General features: G+C 37.3%; 1 protein-coding gene across 1 annotated transcript in view; it reads right to left on the bottom strand.

Annotated features, from left to right (window-relative positions):
- PRKDC (protein kinase, DNA-activated, catalytic subunit) overlaps positions 1-24,442 on the bottom strand; it is an 84,236-nt gene that overhangs the window by 18,833 nt on the left and 40,961 nt on the right. The window contains exons 47-71 of the mRNA XM_059815869.1: positions 24,038-24,175; positions 23,721-23,840; positions 22,623-22,766; positions 22,253-22,404; positions 21,522-21,653; positions 20,969-21,080; positions 19,642-19,766; positions 19,399-19,548; positions 18,815-18,988; positions 17,812-17,910; positions 16,932-17,142; positions 16,185-16,374; positions 15,605-15,820; positions 14,220-14,332; positions 12,117-12,248; positions 10,770-10,949; positions 7,469-7,677; positions 6,872-7,010; positions 6,135-6,323; positions 5,399-5,623; positions 4,694-4,802; positions 3,887-3,998; positions 2,107-2,296; positions 789-963; positions 511-701 (exon numbers count right to left, since the gene is read on the bottom strand). Of these exons, the coding sequence (XP_059671852.1) occupies positions 511-701; positions 789-963; positions 2,107-2,296; positions 3,887-3,998; positions 4,694-4,802; positions 5,399-5,623; positions 6,135-6,323; positions 6,872-7,010; positions 7,469-7,677; positions 10,770-10,949; positions 12,117-12,248; positions 14,220-14,332; positions 15,605-15,820; positions 16,185-16,374; positions 16,932-17,142; positions 17,812-17,910; positions 18,815-18,988; positions 19,399-19,548; positions 19,642-19,766; positions 20,969-21,080; positions 21,522-21,653; positions 22,253-22,404; positions 22,623-22,766; positions 23,721-23,840; positions 24,038-24,175 (3,927 nt within the window). The remainder of the gene's footprint in view (positions 1-510; positions 702-788; positions 964-2,106; positions 2,297-3,886; positions 3,999-4,693; positions 4,803-5,398; positions 5,624-6,134; positions 6,324-6,871; positions 7,011-7,468; positions 7,678-10,769; positions 10,950-12,116; positions 12,249-14,219; positions 14,333-15,604; positions 15,821-16,184; positions 16,375-16,931; positions 17,143-17,811; positions 17,911-18,814; positions 18,989-19,398; positions 19,549-19,641; positions 19,767-20,968; positions 21,081-21,521; positions 21,654-22,252; positions 22,405-22,622; positions 22,767-23,720; positions 23,841-24,037; positions 24,176-24,442) is intronic.

Below are 24,442 nucleotides of genomic sequence, written 5' to 3'. Positions count from 1 at the left end.
ACCTGTATGTGCTCTGTCTTAAAAACCCCTCTCCTATCACTAAAATTATTTAGATAAAATAAGCATATCAGTATCATTATGAGTATTATAAAGATCTCTTTATGAAATAAGATAGTCTGACAGCACGAAGCAGCTCAGAAATGCCCAGCTGAAATAAAGGCATTCTTTGAGGATCATGTTCCCAAGCCTTGTCTTGTCACTGCGCATGCAGGTGCTATGGCTGTGTCTTTCCCCTCCACACAAAATGCAGGAACATAGAAACACAAGAACACTCTTACAGTTAAAACGTCTACAGTGGTGCAGAACTCCAGGAGAGCAAAAACCAGGCAAAACAGCCACCACAGCAGTTTTTTTCCTTTTTTTCTTCTTTCCCTAGCTGGTGTTCCTGGACAAATCACTACTAACAGCAGGTGGGTTTCACATTCTCTGTATATATCCATATCCATCACTACGTATTGAAGCAGTGATTACAATACTGAAATACCTAAAAGCTTTTCCTTTCTCATTTACCTTTTCAGGACTCTCAAGACTTTCTCCTGATAGTACTGATATTTTTCCAGCTTTTTCTTCCTCGATTTGCTCAAGGCACCTTGGATCCTGACTAAGAGCATTGGCCATGATGTGGTACGTAGTACCCAGAAGAAGATTCTGGTTTCGGAAGGCCATTATGTTCTTGCTAAGATAATGAGATTTGGTATCTTCTGTTGGAATTCAAAAACAAAGTTGGTAATTTGACAACAAAGCAGCTTTGTATAATAAACAAAGTGAAGCAAAGAGAAGGCTGTTACCAAGCAGGGAGATGGTTTTTATCACTGACAGCATGCGTTCAGGACAACTCTGGTTCCGGCTGCAGCTATGTGTAAAGCGGCAATAGGCATAATTCCACCTCACCAGCCAGTCTTCTCTTGTTTTGGCTTCTTTGCGTAGGTCTTTCAGAACCTTCTTGGCTACTGAGAAGCTGTTCTACATTCAGATTAAGACAGAATTTTCAGATAATATATCTGAAGAGGAAGTAAAACCTTTCTGCAATCAAATTAATGGATGAGAGGATTTAGGTAACACAAGTAAAGCTATAATAAGATGAAGAGACGTCCACTGCTTGTTGGGGCTCATATTAAAAAAAAATATTTGCGCTAATGGAGAAATTTGAAAGGAAAAAGAGAACAAACAGAGGTTTGACAAACTGAGGAAATTAAAATAATTCTATCTGCATGACTAAACAGGCATTAACTGTTCTGCAGTACAAACATACTGGGAATGTAACTTGGTTTATAACACCATTAAGCAAGTCACTTATGTTTGTGTTTTGATGAAAAGTTTCATATAGGTAACATTAAAGGAAATCTTATTTTTCATTTACTCCTTTAGGAGTGTATAGACTACACAGCACTAATGTAATATTTGGTTATTATAGTGCTTAAAATAAAATCTTGTCACTAATTGCAGATTTCTGCAGCATCTCAGAAGATGAGGGAGACATCAACTTAAATATTATTTGTCTTGTCTCATGCTTGAAATACTACAGGCCCATTATCAAACATGGCTATGTTTCAGTCATTTTAACAGTCAGATCCAAAACAAAATTTCTAAGTCACTTAGCTTTAGTTCTTTATAGAAGTGTTAACCTAACAGCATTAATGAAAACCATAAAAAAAAAAAATCATAAAATGTTTCATCATTGCTGACCCGAAGTAAATTATATTGATTCAATCTGAATTTGATTTGTTTTCTCGTACAGAAAAGATTATTTGTAAATGAGTGTTTGGTTGCAAGCATCCCTTCCATTAAAGGCTGAAGTATTTCAGATACTTTATTTATCTGCTCTTTAGAGTGTCAGAAAACATCTGTGGATCAAAGGGACCTTCTTCAGGCACATTTCCAGTAATGACAAATTATCATCAAGTTTCTAATTAACATTGATCCATTTGTTTTCTTTCTCTGTGGAACTGACTTTCTCGAGCTTTCAAAATGTCCTGGACAGCAAGGTCAAAGACAGACAAGGACTGCCCTGGCAAAAAGGTGCCCAAGACCACCTACGAGGCTCTTCCAGCTGTAGTTTCTATGTATTTTCTCACAAAGCTGGAAGCTATCAAACAGTACAGTCACCTGTTTCCTGGCACTTTCTATCATCTTCATTTTCATGTTAAATTTGGAGCTTTTAATCATTGAGTAAATGTCTTCATCCTGTTGATCCACTTCCATTTGGTCACCAGCACTGTATTCTTCATCCACTTCCATACTATCGTTTGCCTGATGACAGAGAAGTTTCTCCTGCAGTTTGTCAAGAAAGAAACACCTGCACAATGACAACAGAAGTACAAATCACTCTAGTATGCATGCAAGGGAATGAACATTCAAAAGTGTTTATCTGCCTGACAGTAAACAAAGCTAAGAAAAAATGGTAAGTTAGAGCAATCACCTTTTAGCAAGGGCTAAACATAGTCCTCAGAGCCTGCAAAGTCACAACCAGGGACACGTTGACCCTGTGAGCATTCTAGGATCTTGAACTGACAGGATTAAATATCAGAAAAGGTCCATAATAGAGTACGATATTTTCTTAGTTTGTTCTTTTAAAATCATAACTACAATCTCTATGTTCACCAAGTCATAACTTGCATTCCAACTTGACAAAAGCGCAAACAAACAGGAGTCTTGCTTATATAGTGCGTCAGGCTGTATTTTGTCAACCTGCAATTCAAATATATGACACCAACACATGCAAACATTGACGTTTGTGTTGCAGAAAAGACCAGCGAACATACTCAACTTTTGAAAGGAAATTGCCAGGAATCAATGCTAAATCCTTTTCATTCTACAACTAGTTCTATCTAATTAAATAGCACCTCTCATTATGTAGACTGTTATTCAATGCAAGGGAAAGCATTGCAATCTGGAGTAGAGCTTGGCCCTGAATAAAGGCACATCCTTTGTCACTAATTTAAGATGAGATAAAGATTTTCTAAAAGCACATAAAAGTGTTCAAGACACTGACAACCTTTCAAGACATAAACGTTTTGAGACTTGGTAAAGGAGTAAGCCATAGCAGGTAGCCATTAGCCATAGCTAATATTTAATTGCAATAAGCTCTTCTGTAGCCATGCTTTCCTGACACCCAGAGATAATAAAATAAATTACAGAGCACAGTGGGTATCAGCAGAGCTGTTGAAGAAGTTGTCCCCCAGGAAAGCAGAACAAATCTAGATCTGCACTGGAAGAATGGATTGGGATGAAGACAGATACCATGAGGAGGACAGAAAACTTTCAAATTCAAAAAAGCATCCCAGCTTCTTTGGAGCTAATCCAAAGGAGTCTCCAGAGAGCCTTTGTTCTTTCTAGCAAGTCGCACAGCAGAAGTCTCTAATTACAGCACTGGTCATTAACTTTCCTATAAACATGTGAAGCAGTGATAGTGACAGGGCTTGTCTTATTTTGTACACTCCCTAACTTTGAAACTGCCTACAAAGTAGGTAAGTATTCTTATTCATAACGGACTGGCCTTATGGGTGGTGTTTCATTGAGCTAAATACAGCTGATCTACTCAATTACAAGTGGATGTGTTTAAGGGCTGCTGAAGTGGGCTAGCTTGTACAGTGTGTGCAGTCACTGATGCAAGAAAATGCCTAAACTAACAGTTATGTTTCCATATCAAAATGTGGTTTATTCCCCGTCCATTTCTCAACCTCCTTTTGTTTCTCACTACAAGTTAGCCACAGAAAAACCAGTTATACTGATAAAGTTATTACAACAGTTAAAAAAAAAAAAAAAAAAAGAGTCATACACTGGATCAACAACCCCCCCCATATGGAAACAAGCAGCATTAGAAAAAGCACCTCTCAGACCTCAACAGGCAGACAGAATTAAAGCTAACCCAAGAATATAATTTTACCGATTTGTAATGATATCATCCCAGATGTTCATAGGATCTGTTTTAGCATCTGGATATCTGCTTGTCCAAATTCTGAGAAGTCTCTTAAGGGAAGCCTGTGAAGCTAAGTTACCTAGAAATCAATTAAGAATACTTTAAATGCATCTAAATCCAAACAGCGTGAAAAAGGCCTAAACAAAACACAGTCTAACATTCAAACCACAAAACTGCAATAAAACTACCCACTTGCATTTCTGGGCTTGCATTAAATACACTACTTGGTGATCATATTGCTTTTGTTTATTGCTGAAACAGAGGAGATTCAATAAGAACACCAGTGTGAACTGTCACTGGGAATCACCACTGGGTAGGTAGCTTTCCATACAGGAATATGCTGGAATATAGGGGAACTGTTAACTAAACTTAATATATTATTTGGTTTATGCACATGAATTTGTATCTCAGTAGCTATAAATTATATACCATATCCATCTTTTAACTCTGCTAACCACTATTTGCTATTAAAAGTGACCCCAACAAAAATCTTAGTTTAGAACTATTACTTACACTTTTAAAAGAGATACTTAACTCTTATCACAATAGCTAGGCTAATAAAACTTTGCAATAGAACCAGAATTATCTTCAAGCCTATCTTACACAACTGCAATAGTTCTTACTGTCAAGAAGACAGTAAGAAGTAATTCCAGACCTATGCTCCTTCAAACAGGAGTTCAGTCCTCTAAATGTGGAAACAGAAATTCAAAGTTCAGGAAACTATGATTATTTAACACAATAAAAGGAAAATCACTGAAGAAAAAAAATCTTTACTTCTCTTGGTCATAAAATTAATGAAATCCTGTATTTCTGTCAAAGCTTGTACAGACTGCAGTTTGGTCATTCGACTTTGATATAACAAAGTATCAATGCTGGAATAGCTCTGAAAAGAGAGGGAGAGAATGGAAGATTTCATACACAGAATTTACAACATGGCTCTATTCAGTGCTCTAGAAACTACTCACCTAATGCTGCTATATATCATGCTCTACAACCCAACCTTTTACAAGTAACTTAATAACCTGTAATCTGAGAGCAGCTTTGCTTTGGACATGTATACAGGCATATTCTAGCTGCAATTCCTATCCTAGGTTTTCGGATAGTCCTACAGTCTAATCAAAACTTGGTAAGGGATGGAACTTATAACGTGTCAATGTTCTGGGGACAGGAGGCTTCTGGAAAGATGAATGAAATAAAACTGCTATTATCCGCACAAACAATTACTGTGAAAAATTTCTAAGAGATGAAATCAGCAAAATAAAACAAATTAAAATGGGAGGATGCACTCCACTGGTTGGCTCAACTCTCATCATTGCAAGCAGTGAATTCAAAGAAAGTTCTGTCATATGATTGGAAAGCACCTAGATTTCGTTGTATTTGGGCAAGTCCTTCTCTCGAGAGTATAATCTAGCAGCAACAGCTTCATTGTTCCATGAGTTTATACAGAAAAATCATATCAGAGATAGCAGAGATTGTTACCTGCATGAAGATCTGCATGCCATTGCTAATGTAATACTTGGCTCTGTCAAAATCATCTTGCAGGATGTAAAGGAGACTAAGCTCTTGGCTGTAATGCATTTCTATAATGGCTTTCTTCTGTTCTGTCTTCATTGCCTCATCAATAAAAGTTAGCAAAGTCTGGTCATTTTCCCCGCTGAGCAGTAGCTTCAACTTACTGCGTATTATATAGGGCAGATATGTCTCCTACAAGGTGAAAACACAGTCTTTATTTCTAGGAATGGAATATTATATGATCAATTTTTTTGGTATCAGTGGCAGATCAAATAAATATAAAAATATTTTGAACAGTTTTCTTAAATATTTTCACTTTTGACAAATTCCAATTTGCTAATAAATCACAGCAGCCTTTTCTGACAGGCTCAAGAAGCTGTTAGCAAATTCTACCAGTTTCAAAACCAGTGGTTTGGTAACTCTTAAAACATGAAACAAATAAAAGCAATAAAAGCAACAAAAACACTGCAAGAAGATGATGATGATAAAGTTGGTCTTATATGATCAGCCATAGACTTAAGGTAAAAATGAAACATCATAAAAACAGCACAAGTAATTATTTCAATTATTTTATATATCAGACTCTCTGCTAATTTCCATAATAAAAGTAACCCAAATAATGCAATTGATTTCCACCCACAATCCCATTACATCCTTGCAGAGATAAAAACAGTGCAGTATCAACGAAGTGATTTCTAAAAACCTGAAAAAATGGATCATTCCATGTTTTGCTTAGGTCTGGAGGTTTTCCAGTATCAATATTAATGGTAGCACAATACTCCAGAGACTTCCACTCTGTGAGGTGGTCATAGCACTCCAGAGATGCAAGTTCCCAGAAGTCCTTCTCCGCTTCTGTTGGCTCTCCATCTTGCCAGTCTTCTTTAGAGAGTGCCTAGGGAATGAATTTAAGGGGGAGGAAGGTTCTCAGCTGGAATCTGACACTGGTTTCCACTCTAAGTCACCAGGAACTTAACAAAAATTCATTGTCTCATAAAAGTATCTACACATTTACCAGAATGTGATAGCAACATTAAATGCAGAAAATTCAAGCTTGTCAGTATTTATATATACATGCATTTCAGTAGTAAACCCACATTTTTAAAGAGCGAAGACTTTAAAAGAAGGTCAAAGAGATGATTCTTCATTTTTACCCACTATAACTCAGATTTTCTTTGCCATGAACATATGCAGTTTGCTGTCTTGGGGTAGTAGCGCACCCATGGTGTTCTACTTGTCTGCCTGGGTGATCGCACATGTGAACCTTTGTAACAAACAGCAAAAAGTACCACGCTGTTGTGACTGCTCATCTGTTCCCATGTCTTTACAGACTGAACCACAAGGACATTTTAAACAACATGCTCCTTCTCAAAATGTTTAATTTTGGCTTATTAGTTTTAAGCCATGAGAGATTTATGAAACAAAAAAATCTTGTCATTTTACCTCATCATAATATTTAGCTGCTTCAGCATAATCACTCCTTGCTTCTGCCAACAATGCTTTCTGTGTAATTTCCTTAGTCCCAATCTTACCACTGAAAATGCCCCGAAGGACATCATAATCCCCAAGAGATCGGTAGAGCCTAGTAAAATTGAAAGGGGAAATCTTTTAATTAGTTGAACAGAGGTATGTCAATGCAAACATAAGCTATTTAAAAAAAAGTAATAATTCAATAAGCAGTAATACTACTGGCTTGTAGTAGTAAAAAAAAAAATTATATTTCTTATATAAAAGATCATAAATATATATATTTAACTAGATAAACTTAATCTTGTACAGTAATACCTGAACCGTGGAAAATCCTGCAGTTGAAAAGCTATGAACAAGATATTTTTCAGCAGTCTGATAGCATCATCAGGGTGCACAGATGTTAAGTCTAACTGCTCTAACTGAAAGATAGTAATTAACTGACAAGAAATTAAAAGCATATCTAGTTCTAAAAGAAGGAAAGACTAAAAAAGAAATCCCAGGAGCCACACAGGTGGAGTTCTTCACACGGCAAACCTAAATGGGAGTAAATTGTCTCAAACAAGAATTTACTTAGCAAGTTCAATCCATCTGATCACATCTGGGGGAAGCTCTGTCCTCCCGCGCATCCGCTTCGATGGGGGCTCCTCAGCAGGGGACAGAGCCATCAAGGCATGCTCCAGAAGAAGGATGCCCACTGGCTGCTGTAAGCTTGCAAGGCAGCTTGTGCTCACATTTGCTGAATCCAGTTCTAGTAGCTCTCTGTGCCGGTAACTCATTTCCTGTAAAATAAAACAAAACAAGAGGTGTCTGCTTGGTCTAAAACTATACTGATAGTTACCTTTTACAGATCACCTATTTGGCATCCCTTTTCTTACAGTGCAAGCTTTGGAAATAAGCCATTAAATCCTCACGAGTTCCCAGCTCTGGGAAAACTGGAATCTTTTCCTTCTGTGCTATTGCTCTTTAGACAGAGAACAGTAGAGAATAACCCCTCTACTTCGTCTGTCTCCAGGGCACAGGACAACTCTCTCGACAGAAACACACGGGAAGTGGGGGAGAGGTATATGGATACATTCACAGCCTCAGTCTTTCCTTCCGTTTGTTGGCAGCATGGTGCCCGCCACGCAACAGCTGTGTTTCACTTAACCTGTTGAGTGGTGCATTCCTGCCATAAGCCAAAGGCACAATTAACCATGATGCCTTCTCTGAGCTGGAGGCTTTCTATCCACTCACTCAATCCAGTTTTAATGTACCACAGCTTCCTGTTAGACTCATTTAGTACTGTACTCATCTAGTCCTGTCTGATTTAAAGACATGACGGTATTTCTAGCAGATCTTTATCTTATTTAACATCAGTTCAACTACAGAATAACCTCTTTTTCAGGGATAAACATTCTTGTTTACCTGAAGTCTTTTTTAAATACTTAAATAATTATCCCAAATACAGGTAAATGTATCAAGAAAGTAGCAGACAAGTTTACTGAAGCCAGGTTTTTTTTTTTTCACTTTAGAAACTAAAGGAAAGTTGCAATAATATCTTACCCAAACAGGAAGAAAAAAAAAAAATTACAACAGCTTCTTGCAGCTTCCTGAGTTACAGACCAGGTGGATCCCAATAAGGGGTTAGCACATGCTTCACCTGCTATTCAGGCAATTTCAACTAGCAGTTTCTATCAAAGTTGCACATGTGCCCCAGACACTTTTATATACAGGCACACATTTCTTGACTGCCAACTTTTAGGGACTATGTCAGGGACACAGTGCCAACTGCACAATCTAAAAATTTAAGAATAGCTGTGCTAAGGTAAGACCAAACGCCCTGTCTCTTTCCTGTCTCTAGGAAAAAGTGTAAGAACTGTGCAAATACAACAGCATGTCCAGAGAATGAATACCCTCCCAAACTCACAATTTACAGACATCGTCCCACATCAAAGGAGACCTCTTTCTGTTTAGTGCATTTTGGTGACTATTTGATCACTTATCTTCTGAAAGCAGCGAGAATGTACCTTGCTCCGTATGCAATGGATTCAGTCTTTACATGCACCACATGTTCAAAGATTAGGATGAATGGCATCCAAGCTGGCCTGACAGCTGAAATATTTGTAAGGCAATTACATGTTCTTCAGAAGCCAGGTTATCTATATGGAGTCTATGTAAACTTTTGTCATGGGGTTAACTTCTTTCTTAGTACTACAGCTGGTTTTTAATCTATCCTGAAAGCCAATCCCAGAGTCTCATAGTCAATTTTAAGATTATAACTGCAGACAAAACCAGCTCTTTTTATCACTGAGTTACTCTCCTGATGGGACTTGAACCTGTAGAACACTAAAAAGTCAAACAACCAGAAGGAAACAGCAGTGAAGTAGGAAGCCTTTCTGAAACAAGCCAATATTTATTATACCGTTGGTATACAGGAAACAGAAGCTGTACTTCCAAATGGCCAAGCCATTAGGACAGCCTTTATGAGCCAAATGACAGCCTCAGCACTGTGTGCTCTCGCTCTCCCAGCTCTCCGTCCTGATCAATATGAACTCTGTTCCCTGTTGGGAAAAGACTTCCTCTCATGTTATGCAGGATGCTCAAATACACAGGCTGAGGCTTGCCTTTGTGCTGCTGAAAGGGGATGGCAAGTGATGCTCTTATTACCCTTACAAAGTCCGTATTTTTGACTAATTTTAACTTACCTATTTTTTGAGTCTTCATTTTATGTCTATTCAGAAAAAAAACAGCAACAGACATTATGCTGTCTGTAACACAACAGACATTATGCTGTCTAACAGACAGCATAATTCAACACAAGTAATAATATCAAGACAGAGAACCAACAAATGCAATGTCAAGAGGGAATATTAACAGATAGCTATTGTGAGACGCTGGCTCGAAAAAAACCAAGACAACCCAGAAAAATCCCCATAGCATTTGACCTTTTATGCAGCTGCACAGAAAAACGTAAACAAGAAATTTCATTTTTTCAGATGTGTAAATACAAGTACTAAGAAGCAAGATCTGTCACAGTTCAAAAAGCTAGTCCTAACTAGACATTTCTCCTGTATTATGAATGACGTCTACTATCACAGAGTATTTGAATTTCCAAAACAGAAGGAAGAAACCATTACCTGCCACTCAAAAAAAGATTATTTTCAGAGCTACAAATCAGATGCAACATTAAGATCAACACAGTTGACAAGAAACATTAAATACAGTGACAATGAGTATGTAACAGGTGGCCAAGTTTTCTTAATCTCCCTGAAATTGGGGTAAAAGATAAAATTCTCAATCTATTCCAGGTCAGTATATTCTCATAGCAGAAAGGCTTGTGTTTCCTTTCCAGTGAAACAGCTGTGGTGGACCCAACTCACCCTCTGGTGGAAGGGAGTGCTTCCCTCATTACTGAAAGTCCCCAGACGACTACTTCAGGGGACTAATTTGAAAAAAATAAGTAAGAGTTGCTAACAACAAACAGTCTGACAGCTACTGATATCCTCAAGACATCAAAGTATTCCTCAGCAAGCACTTGCCAGAAACAGGAAGATAAGCACATGACACCTACGTAACCCCTTCAATTGTTCTTGTGGCTTTCATTTAAAATCAAGTCTCTTCTTGTTACTGATGCACAATTAAAACATTAAAAAGGTGACTCAAACTCTAAAGATCAGAAATTGTAGAAACCTTGAAAAATCAGTTCAGAGGCATGAATTACCTTGTTCACCTTAACAAGAGTAATTTGAAATATTCATTTAGTTAACAATTCTCTTTCCATCTCTGTCTAAATTTCAGTAACAGCATTTAACCTTCACTACCACTGGATTTATCACACATTCAGACAAAGACATTATATTCAGTTACTTTCATGCCATATAGCAGGATTTACCTGGATGCACGCAATGAATGGCGGGAAGTAAGACAGGCTCATACTCAGGAAATTATTGAAGTCGCTCAGCAGCTTCTGGACGATGGCTTTTTTCTCAGAAGGAGTTTTAGATTTTTCTACTTCATGAAAAATTCCACCAAACAAACTGCTGAAAAGCTGCTTGGCAAATGTTGGATCTTTCTGTAAATTACAACAGCAGCAGTAAGGCCACTGAATTTTGCTGTGACACAATAAACTAATAAATAAAATTAAGAGATATGACCCACCCTGTGCCTAATACCTATGTGGACACTCTTTGGGAGTGGAATAATTAGTCTGGCATGCATCACACCTATGCTGGGAATTACTGTACTGCCCATTCAAATCCCATCTTAATTATTCTACATAAAGAAACTCCAAAACAATGTAGGTTTCAGGCCAGAGTGCTGGTGGAAAGGATGGAATTTACAATTTTCACATATTCACAATTCCCACAACAGGAACCAGATCCCCAATATCATCTTACAGACTCCCCTGCCAGTGAAGAGGGTTTCAGCAAAAACAGAAGACATCAATGTGTGAGGAGACCCAGACCTAACACTGAGGGAGCCAACACAGAGAGACAGACAATTCCATCTGAGACTTAAAGGCGTTTTTTCAACCCAGAAACACATTTGTATGTGTAACATAATCCTGTGCATCCTGGTCTATCAGGGGACTGGAGTTTGGTCTAACTCTTGATCTAAAGCTATTCAGATAACTCATGATTGTGCTACTTCCTCCCGTTAGACAGAGAAAAGGGACCATCAAAAGAAATTAAATACAAAGGTAATCAAGAACACTATGACTTCCCAAACACTGTAAAATGGGATAGGTTCAGCCTACAGTTTCTACTGCTCTCAGGTAGGAAAAGGAATATTGGATCAGCTTTATTGAGTAGTCTAAGTCCAGTCTTCGACACAGTAACTTCATTTGTATTTTTACAACTCCACTATAGCCATATAAAAGAATAAAAATGGCTGTTTTGTTGCTTAACAGTGAGATGTCCTTTGCAATAATGTCTGTAAAGACCACCACCATCTGTTTCTCAAGTAGAGGAACCCAGAGGCAATGGACAACAGCTGATGTCTCAGGTCCTCAGTACTCGACTCAACTGCTCAGGTGAGGCAAGCTACAAGGCATCCTCTCTCATCACTGCACCAGCCCAGGGGTAGGAGAAACACTCCCTCAAAACAGACTCTTTAAATGCTTGTTAGAGTAGTTGACTGCAAAGCAACAAAGCAATTTTGAAAGCAGTTGCCCAACTACACATCATTTTCCCTACAAGAACAGAAAACTTCACAAATGACCTTTGAAAAGCAGACAGACCTGGGCAAGACCCTGCAGAGGGGCAATGAGACTGCAGTATTCAATCTGGATGTCAGGAAGGTCTCCTACTCGGTAACTTCTGTACAAAGTAACCTGGGCATCATACTTCATCTTCAGCTCAGTTTTCATCTTCTGAAATGCATTGCTCATGTTAAAAAAATAATAATCATATTGCTTAGAAAAAGCTTATCTAGATAAGACAAAATAAGCAAGAGCATTTATGAAGTGTTTTATAAAATTTTGCCATGCTTATTAAACAAATAAATTTTCTATAAAGCTGTAATACAGTTAAACCCAAAATTATCTTAGTAAATTAAAAACTCCAAAGTCTTGTTCATAGACTTACTTCAGCTATTAGCTTTTAATATTAATGCCTTGTAGTTCCTGCTTCCATACAGGTAGTATTTAAGTCACTTTCAAAGAGAATGATTGTGACTGACAGCTAGTGAGCTGCTATGGCTTTATTAAGTTACTGCCTGCCACCTGAGCCACAGTAGTCCATTATATGATGGTTTTCAGCCTGGCCCAGGTGCAAAGTAAAATGAGGTTGCTATAGCTAGTGTGTTTTATTTCACATAGTGGGATGGGGAGGGGAAGGAAGAAGGATGAAACTGGTAGAACTGATTCCCAGTAAAATTTAAACCAAACCGTAATAAAACTGTTGTAAACTGCAGTTGTTAAACAGCTGCCCCGCCTTTTGCTGAGGCTTAAAGGCATATATATAAATTGAACAAGAGCTACTACCAGACATAAACAAAATCTCTTCCTCTGTCTCTCTTCCTTTTCATAGCACTGATATGCTATAAGGAAATCAGCAGTAAGTTTAGAGGCTGGGATTTTATTTTTAACTACTGCCATTACCAGCTAAACCAGCAGACAACAGGTGGATATATACATTGGTAGAATGGAGGAGGGAAACAGAAGAAAGCTTGAAGATTTTTTTTCTCTTCTGTAAGCACTTCGTAATTTTGCTGTTTGAGCCCATTTTTCTTCCACACAACTTCAAAGGGATGATTTTCAAAAAACTTTAAAGACAAATATGCTGGGAGAAATTAGGTCTTTGCTGACACTACTTCCAAATACTTTCTTTCTCAGGACCTACTTTTTCCTGGTTTGCCCCATCAGGTATGGAATTAATGCAAGCGACCGGGTTCCGCATGTGTTTATGTGCAAAAAATGGCTTGAAAATTTTAAGGGGTCCTGACAGCATTCAGTCTCCTCTGGTCTTTTATTGTGGAATACCACAGGGTTTTTTGTTGGTTGTATTTTGGACTGTCATACAGAATGCATTTACAGGTTCTCTCTTGCAGGGTGGGAGGAAATGGTAGCTTTAGCCTGCAAGTAAATAGAAATTGGCTAAAATAGGTGTTTGTGTGGTTCTTCCGGACATAAGTTCTGTTTACACAGTTGTCTATAGCTGCAAAGAATTATGAGTGTCTCAAACTGGTAGCTCTCAATCCTGGGTTCCTTTGCTCTTGGTCTAACTGCTATTATTTCTAGACAATAATGTATGTTATTTTTAGTAACATGAACTTCTGAAAAACTGTTACAGAGCTTAAAATTACTTAAACTTATTGTAAGTACACAACACAACCAGGAAACCCACATAATACTAAGTTTCTGGCCTTGATAAACACTCAGCAAATAATTATTACTGACATTCCTTCAGGTTAAAAGTATGCAACAGTTCTGGTTAGTCCATCAGCTGTATCACATTTTTGAGTTCACCTTCAGACACTGGATAATATTCTCCAACTATTTCTGCAGAGTACTGTAGCTTCAAGGCTCCTAGTTTCCAGGATGACAACCATAAAGAGTTTTGCATAACTGTTAGGGACTCCATGACATAAAATCACTTCATACACACCAAGTGGTAGACTGGAAGTGTTATCATCCAGTTCTTTTCTTACTCACGCTAAGTAACATCATTTAGCTTCAAGCACATAAATAGCATGATTTCCTTACAAAACCTTCTAAAGCTCTTAAAGTAGCAATCAGTATCTTACACCTACCCTTTCTTCACAAAGTTACTTCTAGACATGAAGTACAAGACTGCAAATGGCATTAGGACTTAAGGTTTTAAACTTATTTGGATTGACAAACCTCTTCTCTTTTCTGTTCAACCACACCTCTTCTAGCATAAATCAGACTGAGTTTCTCTTGGTCCTTCAAGAAACGTCTCCGCAGTCTTAGAATTTCTGCTCGTTCTTCTATACCTAGGGAACACACAATCATGTCCACAGCTTTTCCTTTCTCAAGCAAATTTCAGATTTAAGGCAAGAGCATCATATAATAACAAATACTATCTTTGTATTTACTAGCTTACCACCTAGTCTCCTAAGTTTCATATCCAACAACTCAATGCAAGGCCGTTCAACAAGATAGCAAATTCAAACAAATTAAGTTATTCTTAGGATAAAAGGTAATAAGCATTTATACAAAAAATTTAGGCACAGCAATGAGCTATAAGGGTCAAATGTATTGGGAAAGGCACTAAAATTCATGAACAAATTTGACCCATATGACAGATTTATTTTAAGCTCGCAAAGGCAAGTATGGCATTTGCACCATATTCCATAAAGTATATAGCTTCCCACACAAAAGAGGTGCTAAATATATTCAAAGATTGGATAAAAAGAATATAGTACTATATTTTTTAAGTTACTATTAACAGAACTGCCACTATATCAACTCCTGCTCAGGACAGTCATGGAGAAAGGCCACTTTACAGACTGTTCACTTCAGTCCATTTCCTAGGAAAGAAGAGTGAGCAAACAAAAACATACCACCATAACTGAAGACCAGGGACTGACTGGAAGGTAGACTGAACTCTCTGTAGTTCATTCAAAACTGCCCTGAAACACCCCTCAGGTATTGAAAAGGGTCAATCTTTACAGCTTTCTGCCTGAACTCCTACTCTCATCCTTCCAGTCAAAATTTTAATGACAAGGTAGGCAAGGGTGAAATGGGGAGGAAATGGAGAGAAGGAGCCTAAGCCATTCCAGAACAGTACTGATATTTTTCAGTTATCAACTGGCTGAATGAAGGAGCATTCTCAGAAAATAGCAGGTAGTTCTAATGCCAGATTGCAATCTGTTGCACATGGTGTCAGCACAGCTGAAATGGTTCGGAAAAAAAATGCTTAAGGAGATCTCTTCTTTAAAGAGATAAGCAGTGAAATGTAAAACAGAAGGCACAGTCATACTACGATCATCTTAGGAAGAGGTAGGAATGCGAAAATCACACCAGCTAGTTTTTTTATCCAGTCAGTTCTTTTGTCTAGCAACATACAGTTTTGCAATTCCTAGCACAATTCTAGCTTTTTGCCACATGTTATGTATCACCACACATTCCTGAAAACAAAATCTCTCAAGTTGAACCTCAATTAGAGTGTCTCAAAGATAATTGACTGCCAGCCAAATAACTGACAAAGATGGTCTATAAAAATCTAATATTTATATAGAAATTGCATCATAAGGCTTACAGACCTTTAGTTTTGCTGTCGACCTCATTTCCTGGCAAACCCAACCTTTTTTTCCCAAAATCCGGTCCCACTGGTTTAAAGGTTGTTTGTTGAAATTTTTCACTCCGTTTGTTTACTAACAGCATGGATGAAGACAAGGATTCAGAGGATGAAGGAACTGTATACTCTGCCAATGTGTCAATGCTGCTTCCAGTTAGCCAATTAAAAGAACTTCTACCACCTGTAAAAAAAAATTGTAAAAAAGCTGTAACACATCTGAATATAAAACAGGTGAAAACATCTTTGAAGCAGGTCATTTTCCTCCCCCCAAATTATAATTCCCAGTGTTTATGGGCAGAACAGATATCAAGCTGTTAGGTAAGAAACAAACTTCTTTTACATTAGGCAGAACATAAAATATATATAAGACTAATAAAAATGTGACTGGATGTTTTTTCTTGTAATGCAAAAAAAAAAGCCCTGGAACACAAAATATTAAACGCATTTACACTTTAACATTAAAAACTCATTAGCAACAGGAATGAAGAGAATGATAATATTCCTATCTAACAATAAAATTTCAGAAGACAGTGGTCTGGACTTACTGACATGCTGTGTAGGTGTAAATTCATATTGCCGTTGGGTAGCCCTCACTCGACCACCGACTGACCCAGAAGCAGAAAGGGATCTTTCTTGTGATAAATTCCTGTGGATACTCTGAGAAGCTTGAGTCTCCACAAACATAGGTATGAGCATGGTACTTCGATAACGCCAGCTGGAATCAATTACAAAGTCCTAGGAACACAAAAAGATTTTAGGAAGAACAGTAAGAATAGAGGCTTTTTGCCTTCCTTAAGACAAGATAGAAGAAAGTAAAGTACAGAATTTAAAACATCGTCCCAGGTACAGGGGCAGAACTTGACTATAAAAAATCTGAACACATAGAAGTTCTCTGCAGTTCAGTACAAGCTCGCTAATTGGGACTGGTCAGCTGAGGACTGATTTACAACTCTTGCAACTAGCATTCCTGTTCTTTCACAATTTTTCTCCACCTTATGGTCCTTCTCTCCACTACCCTCTTTTTTAAGTATTTCATTACTCCATACATCAGCTATACCTGGTACATATAATTACATATATACATAATTTTGAAAAGAAAGCAAAATTATTGCCTCACAAAATCAAACTTCTGATACTGTGCATAACCCATGACTGTTGCAGCTGTGAACTACGGAGTACAAAACACACTTTCAAAAATCTCCTTCACTATGTCATTCTCGTCCAAGCAATAACTACATTAAGGAATAGAATTTATCACAAAGTTGCACACAGGATAACACATTACAATTCACCTGAAATTTGCATTCAGACAGTGGATGCTCAAATATTTTTCTGGAATAATCTGGGCTCTTGCTAGTCATTTCAAGCAGAAAATTTGTGATTAGACTCAAGTACTGTGTTTCAATCTTGGTGGAATATAAAGAATTTAACAATGCCAGCATGCGATCAAGAATACTTGCAGGTAACCTTGTCTCATCACTCCAAAAATTCCTAACAATTAATCTGTAAAGGCAAGGAATAAAGTTATTCTTGGTTATCTGCAAACAGAAAACACAACACTAACAAAAAAGTCCATTTAAAAAAAACACAATAAGATCATAACACCTTCAACTAACCCTTTCATGCCATGGATCTTCCATTGAATTATACCAAATTCCTCATTCATCTACCATGCTCTATGCCATTCAAATGATCTTAAAGGTTTACTCTGAAAAAATTATTTCTATTAAGTTGTTTTCCTCTTGAGAAGTGCTAGGGGTGGATAAGCCACAGAGATTTCCTATTCTATCTTCTGCTTCACCAAAAAAATTAAAAAAAATCCAACATTCTCCAACACTGAACCTATTTTTGTGTGTCTGTGTATAGTGAAGGCCACCTTGGTGTTAAAAAACTCCAGAACATTAACGCAGAATTAGGTCTAACATACTGAAACAACCCCTCCATGGCTTAAAGTCTGTTCAAAAGCTCTGTGCTTCACTTTAATTTGGTGTAACACTAGGGGACACAATTTTGTAAATTAACTTACTGGAAGAAAAGGAAATAATGTTATCTCACTGTTACTCTTTGATATTAAAATACTTAAAAAACCTCTAAGGATCAACTCCTGTGTGATAAACAGAGCAATTTAGGGATTCGTTACTTCAGTCAGTCCTCACAACATTATTTACTTACTGCAGTTCGGCATTCTCATCAATCAGTCCTTGAAGCAGAATTTCTTTTGCCAGTTTGAGTATTTCCTGAGAATCACCATCTGCTTGGCTTTCTGAATCACTGATGTTAGGAGAAAAATGTCTCTTAATGACTTCTCTCAAACAATCCATAGTAAAACAAGAGGATGAGGATGGTGGGAGAAAAGGAGGAACATGCCTTTCTCAAAAATCTCAACCTGGCATGACAACACTGCATTTTTTTCATAATATGAGGGCTTCATTGCCAAAAATGTCTTGTCTCTCCACTACTTAGAAAAGTAAAAATCAGAACGCTAAATATTGCATGTTAGGTATTTATTACAAAGGCCAATCAGAAATAATTCTGAGTTTGCAAGGTTAAAACTGAGAAAAAAGCAAAGAATTAGCTTTCGCCAAGTGACGTTGGAGTAAAAATTGCCTGTACTTTTTCTTCACAATAATTATCCATTCAAATAGTTAAGTTATCCTAGGAAAAAGCATATGATAGAACCCAACTAAGTTAGACGATTCAACAGCAACCTGCTTGTCAAACTGAGTACATGCCTGTTCCCTACTCTAAGGGGTCAAACAGAAAGAACATCTTCATACTATCAGATTGAAGGGATCCAGATAATGCCAAAGTGCCTTAACACGCTTTCTACTTACAAGCAAATTTCTCTAGAATACAATTCTTACTAGTTACAAATTCTGGCAACAAGAAAAGAAGTGGGAGCATCAGAGCTAAGACCTCTTATACCATCATGCTGTGGTGATGCAACATGCTAGTAGTTCTGGGCTACTGTTGAGGTCTAAGTCTTTGTCCCTTAGTGGAAGTGATAAAATTGCCACCAGAGGCCAGAGCTACTGAGGCAAATCACAGGCTCTATTATTCTGAGAACTGGGAAAATCCCTCACTGAGGGACATGAAGCTGGAAGACAATGTTACAAGCACTTTCACTCTGCCTGTGACAAACCACTGAAAGACAACATCTACAGTAAATACACACCTGTAATTATCATAAATCCACATCAGAATATCATACATGCGTTGTCGACATATTACAGAAGGGTGAGAAATGAACCCTGTCACTCCAGGAAGAAGTTCTTTAAGTTCTAGTGGTTTTAGTTTAGACAGCATCTTGTACACTATATCCAAACAAACCCTTTGCCTTTCATCATCCCTAAAAAGAGAGGGAAAAAAAAGAATAGTTACATTGCTTTTCTCTTCACTGCTACACACAAAACCAGAAGATGAGTTTAGGTTTTAGCAATAATATTTAGTTTTGCATAAAGGGCTTTAGGTAAATACTTTTGAGTTCAACCTAAGAGTAAAAATATAACTAAACTAATACATACTAGAGAAATTCACATCCCAGTGACATTTGACCTTACTGCTGTTTGTTTTTGACAGTCAGCTAATCATCTTAATACTAAATCCCAGATTCCATTAGCTCAAATCAGGAGAGCAGTGTCCAAAAAGTGAACATGAATTATCAATGCTTCTGAACATAAAAATATTGTGGCCAACACAGAAAATGTTATCAAGAAGTTTAGACTATGCATCCACATTTGTAATCACATGACCACACACCTGTGATTCATGATCTGGATAAAGTCTTTACTCTTTAACTGCAAGTGGAGATCAGGTATTTCTTCTGCTCGGCACATTATTACTTCCAGACAGTAGGTTTTCATCACACCATGAAGTTTGGGTATCAAAAAGAATACTGCGTTCATAAACCTTAACATAACCAGAAGTCCACAAAGAAAAGCAAGTTATTTTCTATTACTCCTCTAGATCTACAATGAACATACCATGTAAATCATGACATACCTGTCAGCAAGAGGTGGAAAATTCTTAACAACTTTATTCAAGCATTGAATAAACTTATCCTGTTGGGTGTTCTGATGATGTTTTAATTGTCTTATGACACAATCATAAACTGGATCTTCAAGTACCTGAAAATGAGAAAGACAGTAAGACAAACATAGCCATGAAACTCATAACCACCTTAATGACACATAGTTCTGCTGCTGTACTGTTTGATTCTAGTGCATTTTGCTAGGTAAGATCCACCTGCCTCATCTTGACATTTATGGTGCTTCATGGTTGCTATACAGCTATGCCTGGCTGAAACACGATTGCCTGCTTAAACAATACATTTGTGAGCTTCCTTTGATTGGTTTGGAACCAACGCCTTAATTTTGAAATACAAGTTGCTTAGTATGCTTACATAAATAATAAGTACCTTCTCATTCGGTATGGCAGATTTCCAATTAACGAATGTAAAAAATCAGACATTTTTAGTGAAAAGACCAGTGTCTTTGTATTTTGCCTCCAATAGCAGCTGCAGAATGATATTCAGGGGGACCACATCAGCCTGGCTGCGTTTTGTCTTCCTTTTTTCTCATACAACCCAACATGCATCCTTCATTAGTTTAGGGATCTTGGAGTGTACCTTGTTGTCTACTGTTTTTAGAACCTGTTAATGGATTTTTTTTGTGCATGAATTTGCCTAATTTCTCTTTAAACCTGCTGATGCTACTTACCCCGAAACCTCTTCTAGCAACAATTTCCAGAAGTTCACTAACTGTTGTGTAAAGAAGTACTTCTAGCATCTGTCTCAAACTGATTTCTGTGATCATCAAGCACTATCCCCTAATTCTAGTACTGTAGGATTTGGTGAGAAACAATTTTGCATTCGCCTTACCCACTACCTAGAAAATAACTGGATTCAAAATTAAATACAATACCTTTAAAATTTGCATCAAAACTTAGAAGTTATTAAACATCCTCAGATACAGATATTCAAAAGGTAGCCCCAAACTGCCCAACTTGCAATTTTTTTTTTTCTTTAAAACCCCCCCCCAAAACTTTAAATGTACCATGCCAGTGTTGCTGGTTGGCAAAAGCTGGACAAAGCCTCAGAAAGAGACCATTCACTGTCAGCTTCAAAAGAGAAGGGCAAAAACTCTGCACTTAGTCTGCTCTCAAATTCTTTTCCTCTCGAGTTAACAGTTTAAACCTTTAACTCCATGTGTTGGACAAAGACTGTTGAGTTTGACATACATTCATTTTTGGAGCTGAATTGAGTAGTCATATAAAAAATGTACATAGAATTAAGTCAGGAATGGTCAAACAAACAATATAGTTCACTCACATTTTCTCTCTCAGCAATGTATCGAAGAGCAAGTCCCAACACTTCTGCTGCAGCTGCATAAACTTCTTTGTACTTTAATAAGCCCATGTTGCTGGTCAAAGCCTGAAAATACCTACCACAAAAGGTTAGACCCGCTGTAAGCCACTACACCAGCATCCAATTTTAAACTGAAACAAAAAACTCACCTGAGCTGCCTAAGGGAACAGTGAATGCTTTTAGAAGAGCTGAATACAGCCAACATGGATTTCTACCTGCAGTGTCTCAAATCCCTTCTTTGGCAATTCCTGACTCCATTAATTCCCATGAAACTGCAACCCTGGGGCCCACTGTAAAAAAAGCTTACATTCCTCTAGATATTTTCCAAAATAAATGGGTTCTGCAGTTTGCATCTAGAAAAGCATTACATCTGACAGACAACAGCAAAGTGATAATGGGACAAACAATTCCAATAAATGAGCAATCCAACTCCCATAGTTCACGCTGACAAGTTAGACATGCTCGCTTTGTCTTAAGCTTTTATCAAAATCATTCTCCAAAAAGCTGCATTTCTCACCTGACACGATCTATTTCACACTTTGGGTCAAAGGGAGGTAAATTGTTAGCAAGAACAATTCCCAGCAGCTGAATTCCCACTGAGTTATCCTTTGTATCAGGGTCGCCACTAGAAAACTTTTCAAATATTAAACTGTTGGATAAAAACATAGAAGTAGTGATATACAAGAAAAACCCAAAATATACGCACCATACGCTCATTCTATGTATAAACAGCTGCATACATACATACAACTGCACCAAAACCAGCAGAAAGAACGTATATACGCATATACACTCCCACCAAAACCAGCAGAAAGCATATATTCAGAAAGAATTAAGTATTTAGCGTCAATGAAGGAGTCTTGGAAAAAAAAAAATCTAAAAAGATATTGTAAGCCCACACAAATTCTCTGCAACAAGTTCAGGAGCAGAGCAGATCGTAGAAGTCTAAGAGTGCACCAATATTCAGTGGTAACACCCAAAATTTCAAATAAAACGTAAGTCTTTGCAGAGATTACTCCTGCTTTTGTTGTTGCTGTTGTGATCCTCTACATGTTTTCCCTGTCTCTCTCCTTGTTGCTTTGCAAATTAAGTTACAACCTTTGGAGAGTTCAGTTCTGAAGTTCTTCTGTCAACTCTAGGGACAAAAAGTTTACTATTGCAGCTGAGTTTACCTTTTCATCTCCTTTGATAATGTTCACTTATATTCATGAAATATTGATAAAAGAAAGCAACTGTCTAAATGCTTACCTGTAAGGTATGGAGAGACAGTTCTTCCAACACTCTATAACTGTCTTTATGATTTCTAGATTGTGTCTGAACACAGCTCTTTTTTGGTGAAAGGCATTCTTCATCAGGAATTCAAGCAATCTGTTAGCTAAAATCTCATCCTTAATATTCCCCTACAACAAACAGGAGCAAAAATAAACATAGTGACTCCAACATGAAGACATATATTGTTTTATGAAAACAAACAAGTAAATAAGCTATTTTTGAAGTTAGTATCTAAAAGAAACAGTGGACTGATGTAGAAAATTATTACAAGTGCATAATAAGAAACTCATTCATTCCTTACCAAATAGTAACAATAATAATAAAAACAAATTTCACATTTCCTTACTTTGGGAGTGGTTACACCTGTCCAGGAAAGGATAGTAACTACTATTTCCACTACCATGTAATGAATCCCTTCACCTCCATTATTCCCAGAAACAACAAGCTGCAGCAATGGACCAAGCCACTGCTTTGCATAAGGTCGAAAAACCTATGGAAAACAGGAGAATCAGTGATGAAGTACAAATTATCCAACTATTCAATAACCTGCTGTTCAATAATCATTACGGGTAAGACTACTAAATCAAACTCTTATCACTTTGCTTAACCTCTGAAGCAACAACCATAAAAATTTTAAAATAACTTTAAAATAGGAAGTATGCATAACTACATTCCTCACTTCTGCTTAGAAACCTTTAACCAAGTATTCAGATAAAGTTAATTATTTCACTAGGGCCCACACAATATGGCTCTCATGCAGAAAACCTGTCCCTAAAGGATTTGAAAGAGTATGCCATTCATCTACCCTTCCATTTCAGACAGCTTTACTAAGAAAGTAGCATTAAGTGCATGTTAGTGTTAAAGCTTCTTGAATTAATTCTGAAATTCAGTATTTTTGTATTTTGGATTTGGACTATTTCAGACAGAAACATTATACTTTAAAATCACTATATGAAATAGGATGAGAATGTTTTACCCAAGAACGAGAGTTAGAAAATGTTTCTTCTCAAAGACACATTATGCTGTCTTAATAACTTTCTGCAACTAGAACATCATTTAGCTCTAAGGGTTTCCATAAGACTCATCTGTGACCATTAAAAAACCCATATTTGCTCCTTCAAAGATGGCAGACATAATCAGCCATCCCTCTTGCCCAGTATCAATAAATCAATTACTTACAGTTTACAGAAGACACACATTGTGGACATCCTCTACTTACAGAAGTAGTGTTTGGGAGAAAAAGTATTTATATTACATGCAAAATACTGGCACTACCTGGAATTTGGGGCTATAAATGCACTTTCTTTTATCACACCAAGCTACTCAATTTGAATGCCCCAAAAGTCTCAGCTGATGAAATATTTTACCCCACAAGAGTTACACAGTTGATATTATAATACAACCTGCTATGTTAACAGAAAAAATATGACAAAAAGTTACTCACATCCTCAGTATTAACAATAAGTTTTGCTATGAAGAGGCGAATATTTAGTGGTACTGATGGGTTTCCTAATTTGCCATGCAGAAATTTCATCCAAAGAGGAAGATCTACTGGAACTGTGCCCTGAAATTTAAGAGATGAGCAAAAATCAACTCAGTTCTTGGACCAAACAGCCTTCCAAGCCAAAAAGCCCCCAGCTCGAGCCACACAGGTCTCATTATAGTATAGCCATGAAAATTAATAAATGAAGGGATTCAATCATGACTCCCTTTTCTTGGTATAATTAGTGAAAAAATGCCAACTTTTTGGTTAATACTGGCCTCCTCCACTTTGGGTGTGATCTGTTTCCTCTGCATATGTTTAATCAGAGTGATCATAGAAGCCATACATTCATGTTGGTTGAGTTCATCCATTTCCAGTTCCATTTCATCATTTAGAACCATGTATTCTATGGGCTCCTGAAAAAAAAGTGTTACTGTGATTAACAATAACATTGTATTTTCTTTTAAATCATGATAATGCCATGAGTCATTCTGATCTTATCTGTGTTTACAGATTTGACTATACGCTCAGTGTGCACAACTGGGAATACATGAAATGTGTGGTTCAGACACCTCCGAAATATATGTACCAGCTGTGCACATCATTTACGTTCTGTGCCAACGGATGTCAACTTCATGTTACTCTGACTTTACTACCAGCCAGGATAGGTGTGGCAACTGCTG

Source organism: Gavia stellata, chromosome 3, assembly GCF_030936135.1.
Source record: "Gavia stellata isolate bGavSte3 chromosome 3, bGavSte3.hap2, whole genome shotgun sequence".
Lineage (NCBI taxonomy): Eukaryota > Metazoa > Chordata > Aves > Gaviiformes > Gaviidae > Gavia > Gavia stellata.
This window is presented reverse-complemented; position numbering and strand designations above follow the sequence as displayed.